The sequence below is a fragment of the Pan troglodytes genome, chromosome 15 (assembly GCF_028858775.2).
Source record: "Pan troglodytes isolate AG18354 chromosome 15, NHGRI_mPanTro3-v2.0_pri, whole genome shotgun sequence".
NCBI lineage: Eukaryota > Metazoa > Chordata > Mammalia > Primates > Hominidae > Pan > Pan troglodytes.
In genome coordinates this window covers 97,732,727-97,749,062 of record NC_072413.2, presented here as the reverse complement: position 1 = coordinate 97,749,062, position 16,336 = coordinate 97,732,727, and the positions used below count along the sequence as shown (strand labels likewise).

At 56.8% G+C, this 16,336-nt stretch overlaps 1 protein-coding gene across 2 annotated transcripts in view; it reads right to left on the bottom strand.

The window, feature by feature from the left end:
• The window catches only part of EML1 (EMAP like 1), a 203,845-nt gene extending 194,521 nt beyond the window's left edge, over window positions 1-9,324 (bottom strand). The window contains exon 1 of one of the 2 annotated variants that reach the window (XM_009428453.5): window positions 9,160-9,324. In XM_009428453.5, the coding sequence (XP_009426728.3) occupies window positions 9,160-9,187 (28 nt within the window). In that variant the 5' untranslated portion in view covers window positions 9,188-9,324. The remainder of the gene's footprint in view (window positions 1-9,159) is intronic. The other variant, XM_009428449.5, reaches the window with a different exon arrangement.
• Window positions 9,325-16,336: the final 7,012 nt, after the last annotated feature.

Sequence of the window (16,336 nt, the reverse complement as noted above, 5' to 3'; positions counted from 1 at the left end):
CACAGCGCCCGATAGAGCTGAGGCAAGCACAGGATAGCAAACAGGAGTGCGGAGGAGCCGCCCAGGGCAGGGCGCGGCAGACGCTCAACAAACCAGAGCACCCGGCCACTTGGGCTTCTCTCCTCAGGAAGAACTGGGAGCCCTGGGCGGGAGGAGCCCTGCTCGAGGGGTGGGGACACAGGACAAGGCTCTATGCCAGCCTCAGCCAGCCTTCTTAGGCATGAAGTTGACAGAAGCATCCACCAGCAGCAGAATGGGGATGGTGTGAGGCCCTGGGCTGCGTGGAGGGGGCCCAGGGCATGGGGTGCGACTGAGCCAGCTCTGGCCATGGGGTAGAGCCGGGGCACCAGGCTTTGGCTGTTGTCCCCGGGCGAGCAGGAAACCACTCCAGAGAGATGCTGGGGCTTAGGCGGCACCTCCTGAGTCCTCGGCTTCTGCTACAAGGAAGACTCCTGTTTCTCTTCATGCTGCACATCCGCCCCCACCCCATCCTGTGGAAACCTCCCCAGAGGCAACGGGCTTGCCTGAAGCTAGTGCTTCCGCCACATAGCTGGGCTGAGGGCCAAGCCTCCATCCAGGCTCCAAACATAGGTGCTCCCTGAGACCTCTCCCTCCTCCCGAAAAGTTCAGAGGGGATTGCTGGGCTTGGGTCCTGATAAAGGCCCTTCCCCCAAGCCACCGCCGCACCCAGCTCCCTTCTTTGGGAAAGAGTACCACTTTTCTGACCCTCCTGAGGTGGGTGACCCCAGGTTGGGGACAGCACACCTGTCTCAGTCCCATCTGTCTCAGTTACTCCCTGTGTGACCTTGGGCAAGCCACTCCATTTCTCTAAATCTCCATTTGCTCGTCTGTAAAATGGAATGATAACATTGACTACATAGGTTAAAGGGGGCGTCACGTGGAACTGAGTGTGTGAAAGGGCCTAGGGGAGGGGGAGCCGCCATTTTTCAGTGCCTACTGTATACATTCTTGTTTAGTCCACCGGTAAGCTCAGTCTATTAACCCTAAGGACAAGGACACCAGAGTGGGCTGGAGAGGAAAATCCCACAAGGGGAGACCCAAGGCTGGCTGAATTCCCTGCTCTAGCCTTGCACCACAGTGCCTGGCGGTACACCGTGCACACAGCACGGGCTCAGTAAGCGTCCACAGAGTCAGAGGTTAACTCAGACTATGAGCGAGAAGCGGCAGGAAGGATGTTTTCTGCTCCAGCACCAGCACTTGACATGTTTTTCCACCCAAAATAAATGAGGCAGGATTCCTAAAAGATGTGTTTAAACTTGGTAGAGAGTTCTCTAAACAGTTTGGCCTCGAGGGTGGACCACAGAGCTGAATACTGCAGGAATGTCTGACCCCCCAAACGGAGCTCAGCAGTATCAGGTCCAATTCTGGTTTTATTTCTAGCAATCCAAGTCGATTCACTGACTCTTATGACAGGGTTCGTAGGCAACCTCTAGTCTTTGCAAACATTATTTTTAAACCAGATCTTATCTCATACAAAGCAATGTGTGATGTGTGTGGCCACAGCCCTCTGTTATACTGTAAAGTTTTATTTAAATGTGTTTCATAGTGTGTGCGTGTGTGTGTGCCATATGTGTAAGTACACGCCCACCATTAAAAGTCATTTGGGGCCAGATGATGGTTCATGCCTGTGATCTCAGCACTTTGGGAGGCCGAAGCAGGCGGATAATTTGAGGTCAGAAGTTTGAGACCAGACTGGGCAACATGGTGAAACCTCGTCTCTACTAAAAATACAAAAATTAGCCAGGTGTGGTGGCGCATGCCTGTAGTCCCAGCTACTTGGGAGACTGAGGCAGGAGAATCGCTTGAACCCCGGAGGCAGAGGTTGCAGTGAGCCGAGATGTGCCACTGCACTCAAGCCTGGGCGACAGAGCAAGAGTCTGTCTCAAAAAAAAAAAGTCAACTGGGAGAACCAGCTACTAAACTGATGACACAGCTTCTCTTTAATGGTGTCATAGAATCAAAGAGAGAGTGCATATCTGTATTAGAGTGAAGAAAACACGCTCTTCTCATCATTTCCCCCAATATTATTCAAAAATCATTTCCTTCTAAACTCCTATCTCAGTTTTTGGATCTGTGGATTACACTGAATAAACGGATTCCACAGCCTACTCATTCCAACACCCTCTTTTGTACTTCAGCAAATAAAAAGTCAAAAGATATTTCTGGCTAAGGTTTTTCTTGGTTATGCTTTTCCTCACTGGAGGTGATGACCGAATCATTCAGAAATTTATTTTCGTGCTTTAAAATGCAAATACAACTCCGTGGGAGGGAGCGATGTTTTGAAAAATCTTGCCCCTGGCGTTATGATTTGCATATTGGAAATCACATGATTTACATTTTGGATACCTGTTGACCACAGCTCACACAATGTGCTCTATTTCATAATTAAAATGGATTACTTGAAAAACAAAGAAACAGACGGTCAATTAGGGGGAAAAAAACTCAATGAAAAGGGTGCAGACATTACTGCTGTTCCTAATGGAGAGACACACTCTGTCCTCTGGCCATTTGGTGTGCCCATGTGGCTTGCTGTAGCCAGTGAAACTTTGGCTGTGGCGAGGTGGGTTACTTCCCGGTGGGTGCATTTAACTGGTGCTGTGTCGCCATCTCTCTCTTGGCTGGCTGCAGTGGCTGGGAAAACATGGGTCTTTATGGAAGCATCACGCTGGGTCACTGTGTAGGGACCTGCCCTGGGAGCAGGGAGGGGGTCACCAGACCTGCAGTGGTCTTTTTATAAGGTAGAAGTGTACCTTTGTGGTACTGAGCCATTGAGATTTGTTTATTCTGGAGCATCCCGATCCCATTCTGACTTATGTAAAAAAAGAGTAAGAAACAAAATAAAAACCAAAGAGGCTGTTTTGATGAAGGCAAAATTTTGAAATCAAAGTGCAAAAATTGGAAATTTGAAATGGATGTCTATGGGCGACCTTTTACCTACCTCAGCAACTGGTTTCTATATTTTATTTTGACTGTGAATTTCAAGAAAAAAAAATAGTGAAATGGTTGCAAATGCTAAATGCAAAAGCTGTTAGCATTTGCAACCATTAGCTGTTTTTTTATTTTAAAACTTTTGTTTTAAAAACATGATAAATAAAAAATAAAATCTATCTTGCTATCTCAAGAATGCTCCCTTAGAATTGACCCAATACTTTAAAAGAACAGAAGTGGATAGCTTTCCTTTCCGAGTTGCCTTTCTAACCTGCATCTCTTGTCATAGATGAAAAAGTCTGCGAGGGTACTTCCGACACTGGCGTGGGGCCCCCAGTCATGTGAATGTATTCATTTGCTGCCTGGAGGTTCATGTGCCGAGTGAGTGCAGGGCTGAGAAGGTACCGGGGCCCTCCCTGATGTCGGGACTTGGGATGCATGTGCAGAGCCACGTGCTGGCCTGTGGATGGATAACAGATAAGCGGGTGGATGCTAACAAATCAGCATCTCTCAGGCCACACACGGAAGGGGGCCTGTCCTGGATCGCACAGTACTGAAGGATCCAGCCGCACCTGGACATGCCTAACAACATCCCACAGCTCGTAACTTCTGTGAGAAGGGCAGTGGTCTGGGGTGGTGCCACTCGAAGCTACTATCCAAGAAGGGTAGCAGGGCATGGGTGCTCCAAGGGTTCAGGGTCCCCAGGGGCTGCAGAACTCAGGGAAGGGTCCCTGGAGGAGGCAGGCCTCCACTGAGCCTGGACGATGGGACAAGTAGGAGACACCTCAGCAAAAGTGCTGGAGGGGCTCGACCTGTGCCTGGGAATCCAGCCTGAGCCCCAGCTCACCACGCCCTCGCTGGGTGACTGAGCCAGTCTCTCTTTCTCTTGGGCCTCAGTTTCCCCTGCTCCATAACATGGAGATCCCATGGGTTGGGAGTGTGGTGTGAACCTCAACGTAGGGGCGCCGTGAGGGGCACTGAAGGGGGACTTCCCAACTGCGGATTCCTCCTGCATGTCCCCACCCCGTGCCCAGCCTCTCGTGAGAGGTCGCTGGATGCTGCTGAGGTTGAGTCCTTCTTGGTGTCAATATCACAGGTGCCCGGCACACTTGCGGTGCTGTTCAAAGGTTCATGCCTGGAGATCACCCACACTTCCCTTGTGCCCCACAGTTCATAAGGAATTAAAAGGAGTCATCCCGTCCAATACCCATGACACCCCTGAGCTTATGGTGTCACCTCTACTTTACAGATGAGACCGCTGAGGCTCGGAGAGGAGAGGGACCTGCCTGTGTCCAGGGCCAGGGCACATGGGGCTCAGATCTTACCCAGCCCTCCACGCACTCCACAAGTTTTACAGTTGAGCCCTGAAACACTGCCAGGTCACCCCACGGAGCCCTGAAAGTGACAGTATGTCCTTTGGGCCCTCCTAATAGGGGCGGCAGTATCAGGCTCAGCCTCCACTGCACCGTCCCAGCACCCCAGCCCCAGCAGTTGCCAGATCTCCCTGTGCCCTCCTCGGGGTCCCTCCTCTTCTGTGTGGACCTCACCCTCTCTCCCCAGGACCATCTCACCAGCCTCCTCCTTGGCCTCTGGGCCTCCAGATCCTCCTTCCAATTCCTCCACCCACTGCACTGAAGCAAGGCATGTACCTTCTCCATCCCCAGCTCCAGAGCCTTCACTGGCTCCCTATCCCCAAGGGATGAACTGGCCAGTAACCATAAACCCAGTGAAAACCCAGGCCACTTGCTGCCTCCAGCCTTGGCAACCACTGACGTCACATAAAACCACCTCTTGCTCCTCAGGGACTCATGCCCTGCCACCACCCTATGTGCAGGCACCCAGAAGGCACAGGGCATGGAGTCTGGCTTGGACCCTCAGAGAGACCCAGGCAGGCCCAGCCCTTCACAGGGGCTGAGGTGGGGGGTACTTGATGTCAGAACTCGGGACATGTGTCCAGAGCCGTGTGCTGGCCTGTGGATGGCTAATACTTAACCTCTCTGAGGTCACACACGAGGGAGGGCTGCCCTGGGTCACTCAGCACCAAAGGCTCCCACTGCCCCTGGACAGGCCTGTAGCATCCAACAGCTCGGGACTCCTATGAGCAGGGCAGGGGGCCATGTTGGCACGATTCACCAGGTCATCTCAGAGGTGTTCCCATATCCCAGGGCCACTCCAGGCATCTCATACCCTTTCCAGCACTTGTCTGCCCTGAAATCCAGGGAAGGGACACCACGCCAGGCCCCCCCGCCTCAGAGAGCAGTGCAACCTCCTTGGGGACTGGGATGGCATAAATTGGGGGGCGAAGCCTTCTAGGAGAAACTGAGGTGAGAGCTGGGGGTGGCTGGGACAGGAAGAGAAGGTGGACGCTGCCCTGGTCCCTGGTGAGGGGCCCACTGTGAGGTCTGGGGGGGGTGGGCGCAAAAAGCTGGGGTGCTGTCTGGGTTCTGGGATGCCAGGGAGAATTGAGTGAGCAGTTGGGTGGCCCCACTAATGTTTGCAGGCCCTATCCTTGGAAAACCATCCTTGACTTCAGGCAGAGAGAGGTACTTGGAGAGCCAAGTACTTGGGGGCCTTTTGGGGACACCAGGGATCTGTCAGCTCACCCAGCTGAATGTCTTGGTGAGAATCAGAAGCTGCAGGGCATTGGGGGAGGTGATAAAGATGGGGGAACAACTTCCCAGCACACGCACATACAAAACGCACCAGCAAGGGCAGCCATGTCTCAACACACGAACAGGGTGACTGTGGCCCAGAGCAGGGCAGTGGGACTGGCGGAAGGTTACACAGGAGGAGAGACAGGGTCACTCTGCTGGCTGAACACTTCTGCAGGTTAGAGGCCTGTCCTTACCATACCCGCTGCAGCAGGGCAAATGCCCATCTGTCACAGAGGTTCACAGAAGTTAAGTGACTCACCCGAGGCCACAGAGCTAGGGAGTGGTAGAGCTGGGATTTGAACCCTGGTCTCTGATGGACCTGCATTCATTGCTCTGCTGAAAACAGAACAGCCTGCTCTTCGGTGCTTAGGATTGTAAAGTTGCTTTGCTGGAAACTTTCCCAAGCATGGGGGCAGCTTACAGCACAGAGACCTGGATTCTCTTCCTGCAGATTCTGGCCAGGACGGAGATGGGTAAATCACAAGGTCAAAGGCAGGAAAAGACAATCAACAGACCTAGGATGTGTAGAGCCGGCATCTTCTGAGGCCCCATCTATGCCAGGCAGGTGCCAAGCACTTACAGATCCTATTTCCAGACCCAGTGAGAGAATTGACGAACCCCCCATTTTAAAGATGAAGAAACTGAGGCTTAGTCAGGTGACATGACTCTGCCCCGAAGAGACAGAGCCAAGCCTAGAATGCAGGCAACTGTAAAGGAAGCGCCTTTGCTGGCCGGGGTGTGTGGGCCGGTACTTGATGCAGGCGAGTTCCTGCTATAAATACGGTGCTGACTCCCGGGTAACCTTAGCTCTGGCTCACCCACCCAGGCACAGGGCCATAAATCCAGGGGCCGGCCACCTCCTGCTGCGCTCCTGCTCTGCAGAATTTTCCTGACACCCTAACAAGGCACTATGATTTTCTCTACAGGTTGCAAGCTATTGGAGGCAATGCTGAGCTAGCCAACCCTGAAATGAGAGCTGCTTCTTCAGGTACAAGCCAAAAAGCCCCACAAAATAGCCAGCCTCGCCCTCCTTGGGTGTGCAGGTGGGACTCCCGGGAAGAGGGGCCTAACCTGGCTTCTGTGCTAACAGGGTCTGAGGAACTGGGTTCGAATCCCTGCTCTGCCATTGACCAGCTGGGTGACCTCATATGTGCCTCTCTGAGCTCCAGTGTTCTTAGTTACACGGTGGAGCTGATAGCCCCCACCTCCAGGTAATAAAGAAAACAGTGTGTCCAGGACACAGCGGGTCCTCTGCTCCCCTCATCTCCCTCTCTAGGTTGCTTATGTATTGGTGAAATAATAACAGCTATAACCACTAACAATAAGCCTGGCGTTAGTTTAGGTGTGTTACATGCTGTTAGCCATTTAATCCTTAGTGCACGTTGAGGAGTTAATGTCCCAGTATTGTCCCCACTTAATGGATGGGGAAACTGAGGCACAGTGCCCTTGAATAGTCTGCCCTAGGTCACACCAGTCACGAGTGGAGAGCTGAGAATGTTCCCACTGCCGACACGGCTTGGGGATCGGTTACCGAAAACAGGTGAAAATATTTCAGAGCAGTGTCCTTGGAGCAACCACTGGTTGCTGCCGGGCAGGAATCCTAGAAAGGCCTGAACTTCACACTGTGTGCTCCAGAAGGCCCCCTTCTACCCATAAGTAAATATACCTTCCTGCACCAAGATGCCGCCTTTACTCCTGCCAGCCAAGTTCAACTTCAAACCCACATATTAGAGACAAAAGACCGTCACGTGGCATTCTATAGATGGGAAAACCAAGCCTGGAGCCTGCCCAGGGCCACCTGCCCACCAGGGCAGACAGAGCCAGCCTGGAATCCAGGCCCCACCTCCCAACCCAACTGGGCAGACCCTCTCCTAGATGGGGAAGGGACGGTGAGGCCCACGTCACCTCCCAGCCTCCAGGCTGCGCACACACATGCATGCTCAGTGCCCATTCCTTTGCTCCGACGGGCTAAATATTGTCCTGGCCTTCCTGAAATACCCATCTCCATGCGGGTGGCTTTACAACCTGCTAAAACCAGGGCCATGTCCCTGGTGGAGAGGGAGAGCTATTCCGGGTTAGCGTCAGGTGTGGGGCAGGGCCAGCCAGAAAGAGCTGTCTGCTGGCTCCCGGGGCTCCCGCAGCCCCGGCGGGCAATTTCTGGCAGCCAGGACAACTGGCACCCAGTGGAAGAGGGTGAGGTCAGGCCCCTTCTGTCAATGTACCCCTCCCCAACACATACACACACACACACACACACACACACACTCTCTCTCTCTCTCTCTGTCACACACACACACACACACACTCTCTCTCTCTCTCTCTGTCACACACACACACACACACACACACACACTCACACTCTCACTTGCTCTGTTCCAAATCCTACCCAGCCAGGCCAAGGCGCTGGCACTGTTCATTAGTAACAGGGTATCTGCAGGGTGCTGTCACCCACAATCTGCCCCACACCCCCCAGGAGACCCTGATGAGTTCTGAGAGCCTCCGAGGTGGGGTTTTATGGAGAAGGAATCCACATGCCAGCGACAATCGGTGGCTTACGAAGGAGGCCCTGCCGGAGGAGGCCAGACCTGGCTGCCTGGGCTGCCTGGGATGCCCATCTGCTGCCCAGGGTGCCCACCTGCTGCCAGCACGCAGGGCCCTGAGCACTCAGTGCACCCCAGGCACCCGCAGGCGCTTTCACACAATATCATAAATTTAATTTTCACAGCCACTGGGGGGTTAGGACCACAGTCTCCATTTTTACCTGGGGACACGGAGGCTCAGAGAAGTTAAGCTACCTGCCCAAGACCACCCAGCCTGGAGGTGAAATAACTGGAATTTGAACCTGGACAGCCTGACTCCAGAGTCCCCCTGGATTTGGCCGTCCCCAGCGCCCATTCCGCCAAGGCTGGCTCTGTAACTGGCAGGAGCTGGGGGCAGCCAGCCAGGCACATAGGTGGCCAGTCCCCACCACAGCCTCTGGCCTCAGGCAGAGCAAAGGGCAGTGGGCAGACCCCAGAATCTGATCGCCCTTCTGCCTGCCTGTGTTGCTGGCCATTTTCAACCTAGAGGATATGAGGGCACACAGAGGGCCTGCCTGGTGCTGCCGGACCAGGGACTCAGAATGCCCAGAGGTCTCAGACTTGGGGAATCAGATGGAAGCTGTGTGCTCTCCCCCGCCGTTAAATGTTCACACACACTCGTCTGCATGCGGTTCCCGTGGCCCACGGCATCCTGAGCCCACCCATGGGTCCCGTCGCAGCCCCTGCCCCTCTGTCCTGGGTCAGCTCTGGCCCCGGCTGCCAGCCCCGGGAGAGCTTGAATCAGGCACAGCTTCCTGCACTGGCTACACTGGGCAGTCAGGGGGTGCGGCGGAACCTAGCTTTGAAAGTCAAGCTCCCCCCTTCCAGCGGCACAGGCCCCCCAGGCGTCGGGCAAGGAGGAAGGGGGTCCAGCTCACAGCTGCCTGCAGCCTGCGGGGGCCCCAGTGCCCTCGGCGACTGGCGGCCTTGGCTCTGCAACCGGAGCCGCGGCGGGTAAATATAGCGCTGCCACTCACCGGCGGAGGGGCCCTCGCCGTCCGACATGGTGTGGAAGATGGGCGGCCGGCTGGCCACCAGCCTGCAGGGTCACTCAGAGCCTCAGCGGCTGTCACCCACCCAGCAGGGCTTGGGGCTCCTCCGCGTCCAGCCCCAGGCAGCGTCCCGCCCCGGCCGGCCTGGCCACCCCCCCATGCTGGGCTGGGCAGATAAGAACGTGCTCAGTGCCAGCAGCCTGTGCGATTGGTGGATAAATCTGGGCACTGCCCTCCCCCGCCCAGGGCCTCTCTGGGGCAGCCCCAGGATGTTGCTTGAGAAGCCACTGCACCCCTAGGTGCTTGGTCAGTCCCCACGACTCCAGCTCCTGGGGACTTGGGAATGCCTGTACACTCTTTCCTTGGGAACGGTTCCACCCAGCCAGCAAGGGACGTTTATGGACATTTAGGGAAGGAGAATAACAAGTGATGCCACCACTGAGTACATGCCCGGGACCAGCAGTTATGTGAAGTGTGGCCACCCCTGTCATCTCACTGCTCTCCAGAGCTGCTGCGACCATCATGTCCATGTCACAGAGAGGTTAAGGGACCCACCCAAGCCACCGGGTCAGTACGGGGCGTGAGCAGGATCTGGAGCCAGGCTGTCTGTCTCCAAGGCTGCAGGAAGGCCGTCCCTTGCCTTTGATTGTTTGGCCAAAAGCAGCCAGCACTTCGGGCATCTACTGTGTGCTGAGTGTGCCACGTGTTGGGGGTCGACAGGGGATGGAGACAGGATCCCCAGGGGCAGTCATGTGGTCCTGGCACAGTGTGGGTGCTCAGGAAAAACTGGTTGAAAGAATGCACTCCAGCAAGCTCTTAGTATGCTCTTGTTGTGTACCTGGCTCAGAGCCAATCCAGCCCCTCCCCTGGTCCCCACAAAGTGCAGGGCAGGACCAGCCAAGGGCTGGAGATCCCAGAGGCATCACCCCAGGGTTGGGCTTTGCTGGGCCCCCCAGGCCCTAGGTCTACCTAGTTCTGTATGCAGAGACCAGAGGGAATGAAATGGCTTAAAGAGAAGGGAGAGAAACTCAATCCGAGAGATCCAGGAGGGCTTCCTGGAAGAGCAGGCATTTGAGTTATCTTTAAGTGAAAATAAAGTTAGTTCTTTCTTTCTTTCTTTCTTTCTTTCTTTCTTTTTTGCCACAGGGTCACCCTGGGGTGCAGTGGTATGATCACAGCTCACGGCAGCCTCAGCCTCCTGGGCTCAGGTGATTCTCCTGCCTCAGTCTCCCTAGCTGAGACCACAGGCCTGTGCCGCCACACTTAGCTATTTTTTGTAAGGGGGGGGGTCTCACCATGTTGCTCTGGGTGGTCTCGAACTCCGAGCTCAAGCAATCCTTGTGCTTCGGCCGCCCAAAGTGCTGGGATTACAGGCATGAGCCACTGTGCTCAGCCCAGAAAGTTTTTTTTTTTTTTAGATGGAGTCTTGCTGTTGCCCAGGCTGGAGTACAGTGGCGCCGTCTCGGCTCACTGCAACCTCCGCTTCCCAGGTTCAAGCAATTCTCCTGCCTCAGCCTCCTGAGTAGCTAGGATTACAGGCACCTGCCACCATGCCCAGCTAATTTTTGTACTTTTAGTAGAGACAAGGTTTCACCACGTTTGGCCAAGCTGATCTTGAACTCCTGACCTCAAGTGATCCCCAAGTGCCTCGGCCTCCCAAAGTGCTGGGATTACAGGCATGAGCCACCGCACCCAGCCCAGAAAGTTTTTTGAAGGGAATAGAGGGTGTTCTAGGAAGAGAAGCCAGCAGGTGTGGAGGTGAGAAAGCCCGGCTGAAGAGTTAGTTACAGGGGTCTCTGGCAGGGCTGGAGGTGGCAGGGGTCGCTGGCAGGGCTGGAGGTGGCAGGGGTCGCTGGCAGGGCTGGAGGTGGCAGCAAGCCTGAGAAGAAGGATGATGCTTATGGCAGGGGAGGCCTCAGGGCTGGGGAAGTCAGAGGAGGCTTCCTGGAGGAGGGGGCAGATGCTGGTGCTGAGGATAAATGAGCCTCAGGAAAATGAGAGGCGGGTGGAGCAGCATGCTGGGGCATCCTGGCAGCTCTTCCATCTGCACTGAGGCCTTTCCTGGCTCAGGGACCTGGGGAGTGAAGGCAGGAGGACGAGGCCTCCACGTTTCCAAAGGAAGCCCTATCTGTGGGTGGGGTGGGGAAGAAGGCTGTGAAGTCACAGCCTCCACTCTTCACCCCTGCACTGGCCACTGGAGAGAAAGAACTCAATCTCTATGGTATAGGCATTGCCTGTGCTGTTCCCTTGGCCTAGGAATTCTCTGTCCTCCTCTTTCCGTGGGAAGCTGTGGCTGCCCCTAAAGGCAGCTCAGGGGCCCTGCTCCGTTTTCCCTTGCCCCACACTCCACTCTGCCAACTCCGACCTCACTGTGGTCAGTGCCTAGTCCTGGCTGTGTCCACCTCTTGGTTGGCTCTTGCTGCCCTGTCAGATAATGAACTCACCATCACCAATCGTATTCAAGCAGGGCTGCGCAGCTGCTGGGCGGGGACACAGCGGAGGGAGCTCAAGCATCATGTAGGGTTAAATGGCTGTGGGGTCCCTCCCAGGTGACCAACTTGTCCCATTTCCCTGGGACTTCCCCTGTTTTAGCCCTGAATGTCCTCCATGGATCCTGGAAACTGACCCCCCACCAGCTTCAGACAAATCAGGACTGGTGGCCATCTTGGGTCCCTCCTAACTGAAGTTTTCTTTCCTCCTAACTGAAATTTTAATTTTAAGAGAAAAAAGAGAAAGACAAAGCCAGACCTCCCCTGGAACTGTCTCCTCCACCCCGAAAATTCCCCTCGTCCCTCCGCATCCCCTAGGTGTGATTCCAGGACAACTCTGGGGGCGGGGCGGAGGTGGAACCACGGTGCTCTGTGCCTTGGGCTGGGGTGAGGGCGTGGCAGGGAGAAAACCGGGTGCAGGTCAGCAAAGACAGAAGCCCAGTGTCTTCCCCTGCAAAGTGGGAGGAGCCCCGCCTGCCCGGCTGTGGGCTGAACTGAGGTAGCTCTGTGGCACTTGGCAGACTTCGGGTATGCACAGGTGGCATCTGTATCCCCGGGGAGGGGGTGTGACCAGGGAAGGACTGGCGTGAGTCCCTCGCTGGTCACCTCTGCTTTGCCTTGGCGCGGCAGCTGGTGTCAGGCACTGGAGGGAGTGGGAGGCATGGACTGGGGGCTGACCTGTCTCCTAGGTCCCACCCCGCTGTATGGGCTTCACACACTGTGGCCCCTCTCAGTACCTGCTGTCTGGCACACCCAGGCCCATGGGTCAATACCAGGCAGGGCCTGTGGCCACATCTCGGGTCTCAACTCCTGTCACCCTTGCTCTGGGCTCCCTGGGATGGGCTGGGCTGATGGAGGGGCACGCTGTGGGACAGAGGGGGCCAGTGCCGACCCCCCAGGAACCCCCATGAGACTGCCAGAGTCCAACCCGGGATTCTACAGGTGTGGGATGCATCTTGGTGCTGGACAAACTGGCACTGCAGAAAAGAGCCCCGCCACACCACCCGCCTCCCCGACAGAGGTCTCACCTTCACCCAAGTGGGCTGCGGGACCAGGGCTGGGAGGAGCCTGGTGTCAGGTGAACCCAGGTCAGATCCCAGCTCCAGCAGCCCTCCTGGGTGACGGGCACAAGCCTGGCCCCAGCCTTGGTTTCTTGCCTAGAAGGGGTGATGCCCACTGGGGCCGTGGTGAAGATTAAACCAGGGCAAGATGCCACGGAGGGGCATTCCAGCTCCCCACCCTGCAGCCATCTGTCCGGCTGCCCCTGTGTCTCACCCAAGCAGACCGCCCAGTGTCCACTGGCTGGAGCTGGTTCCCTGTGGCCGGCCACTTCCCCTTCCTGTGTCTGGCTCCAAGTCCCTTCCTGTTTTCTTTATCATGGGAACGTGTGTTGGGGATAAACAACCAGAGTCCCCTGCTCCCGAGGCCACTGCACATGTGCAAGAATGTGTGTAAGTGGATGTGTGTGGTGATGCCTGTGTGTCCACTGGGACACGTACACAGGTGCAGTGGGCACGTGTGGGAGAGTGTGTGCATGCAAGGATGTGTAAGTGAACGTGTGTGATGATGCACGTGTGTGCATGGGTACATGGCAGTGGACACGTGTGGGAGAGTGTGTGCATGCAAGGATGTGTAAGTGAACGTGTGTGATGATGCATGTGTGTGCATGGGTACATGGCAGTGGACACGTGTGGGAGAGTGTGTGCATGCAAGGATGTGTAAGTGAACATGTGTGATGATGCACGTGTGTGCATGGGTACATGGCAGTGGACACGTGTGGGAGAGTGTGTGCATGCAAGGATGTGTAAGTGAACGTGTGTGATGATGCACGTGTGTGCATGGGTACATGGCAGTGGACACGTGTGGGAGAGTGTGTGCATGCAAGAATGTGTAAGTGAACATGTGTGATGATGCACGTGTGCATGGGTACATGGCAGTGGGCACGTGTGTGGGGGAGTGCGTGTGCATGTGGGAATGTGTGGGTGTGTGTGCCCATGGGAGCTTGTGATGTCCATGTGCGGGAGTGTGTCTGCGTGTCGGGTGTGTGTGTGCATGATGCGCCTCCTGCAGCTCACCCTGAAGCTGCAACAGTTTGTGTGCCCGCTGGCCCCCGAGGGCTCACCTATGTGTGATTTGGCTGGTCTCAATAGCTACTCCATGGTCACCATGATGGGGCAGATGCTGCCGGGGCCTGAACAAGCCCTGGGGGCAGCCTCTCAGGGCCCACAGGCTTGTGGGTGGAGGGGCGCTGGTGAAGGAACTGAGGTCAGGAAGGAAGGGCAGGTGGTCAGGGAGGACCTCTGAGAGTCATCCACACAGAGACCTGGGAAGTGAGGAATGGGGGTGGGGATGGATAGGATAAGATGGGCCTAGTGGTAGGAAAGAGCTTGGGCACCCAGGAATGGTTCAAGATGGCCAGACAGTGGTGTGAAATCTGGTCGGGCAGGAGTTGGGGTCATTGGAAGGGCATGGGGCAAAGGGAGAGGCACACATATACTGATGCCTGTGGGGCCCAGCCCAGAGCCAGTGCCCTTCCTGGGTTCCCTGAGACACCACAGCATCATGCCGCTTCCCAGGGGAGGCTCTGCGTGACTGCTCGCCCATGGTGTGCCCAGGCCCCTCCCCGGCTGCCACCGCCTGAAGGAAGGCCGGCCCCTGGGTTCCCACACTGTTTGGCCAGCCAGCACCAGCACTGGCGGGAAAGTGTCCCTGGCGGGACAGAGGAGGGTCAGTGATCAAAGGTGGAGGGGCAGCCAAGCGTGGCGGGGGTCAGGGAAGAGGCCCCGCTTCCCACCCGTACCTCCCCCACCGCTGTCACCTGCTGCCCCGCACTCACCCGGCCCTGGCTGGGCCTCAGGAGTGCAGCCTCTCCCTGCTGGAGACCCCTCAGACTTGGGTTCCCCCTGTACACAGAGCCAGGACAGGTGAGGAGCAGGGAGCCTTATGTGGGGCCTTGGTGGCCACGACTTGAAGGACAATGGATGTCCACACTGGATGGCCCCAAGCTCCTGGCTGTGTGGCCTTGGGCAGGTTAGCCCATCTCGCTGGACGTGGGGTGAGGACAGAATGCATGCCACACAGCAGGGGCCCAGTCCACGGCGACGCGTCTGATGTTTGTCCACTGCCTTGGGTTCAAGGAGACACCTCCTTGTAGTCCAGGTCAGGCCTGACACACCAGCTCCACACAGAGCATGAGACACACACAGATGTGGAGACTCATCCGCACAGCCTCACACATGGGGGGCCAGACAGATACCCGGAGACTAGGGAACAGGAACACGAAGAGGTACGGAGAGACACGCAGAGACACACACGTGCACGTGGGGCTCACATGCACGCACACACGTGCACCTGCTCCAGCAAAGCTCTGCGAGCTGGTTCCAAACACCCAGGGCCCCCTGTCCAGCCCAGGCACCCCTGACTGACCGCTGCCTGGGTGGCCTTGGGCAACCCTCCCAGCGTCCAGGCTCCCAGCCAGGAAAGAAGCCCGCGAGGGGCATGCAGCTGCACCGGGTGTCCCTGGGCTGAGGGTGTGGGCAGCTCTTGGCTTCCTTGGGCTATCCCCTCACCTCTGGGGTGGCGGCCAAGGAGCCACCGTCATTTGGGAGGGGGCAGGGAGGTGATGGGGAGGCCTCCCAGGTTCAGGCTCCTGGGCTCAACAGCAGGGGCAAGGGCCCCAGAGATAGCCCACCGCACCCTCTGCCCTCTGGCCCTGCGATGGGGCAGGCTGCCACCTCTCGGAGCCTCATCTGTAGCACAGGGGCCTGGAGGTACAGTAAAGCTGGCTCAGGGTTGGCCGTACAGCGCGCCCAACAGGTGAGGCTCATGGCCAGCACAGCGTGACTCGAATCATTGGGGATCCTCACCCAGTGTCTGCCACTGGCCGATGGGCTCTTGCCCTGGGCCCAGGGTGCTCCTGTGCGGGCTGCTGCTCATGCCGGTCTCTGCCTGGCCTCGCCCTGGGCCCACGGAGCCCCATCCAGGGCAGGCTCCAAACGGGATGCAGCTGGCAGGTGTCCTGCACAGGGACCTGCAGCCTTGCCCTTGGCACCCAGAATTAGCAGGCTGCCTCCCGCAGGGTGGGGGGGACCCCTCTGCCTGGCCACCCGGGGTCTGGTCCCCGCAGGGGCTGCCCAAGAAGTGAGCACCAGGTAGGTGACTATGGTTTTCTCTGGTGAGAAGGATTTACTGGGGAGAGGCTGCGTTCCAGAAGAAATGAGTGTTTTTAAAGCTCCAGGCCAAGGCAGGGCCTTGACTCTGTCCCTCCCCACCCCTGGCCCTGGATTCAGAGAAATGACCCTCCCTCCCACTGTGAGTCCCCTTCCGTCTGCCAGAAATACCCCCAGTGACTGCCGGGGAGGGTGCGGGTGGGGGTGGGGGTTATTTTTGGACATCCAGAGATGCCTGAGGCTGGAGCCTGGGGTGAGGCTGGAGCCTGGGGTGAGGCTGGAGCCCGGGGTGAGGTCCGGAGCCCAGGGTGAGGTCTGGGCAGATGTGAATTTAGTCACTCCAACTGACTGGACCAGCATAAGGCGCTCGGTGCCCGCTCGGCCAGGACTGCCAGGAGGGGCCGGCTCAGGCTTCTGCCAAGTCCCATCCAGAACCTTCCCAGGTGGGCAGCTAATTGCTGGGACACAGGGCATGGTCCTCTGTCTACCCACATTGGCTGTCAC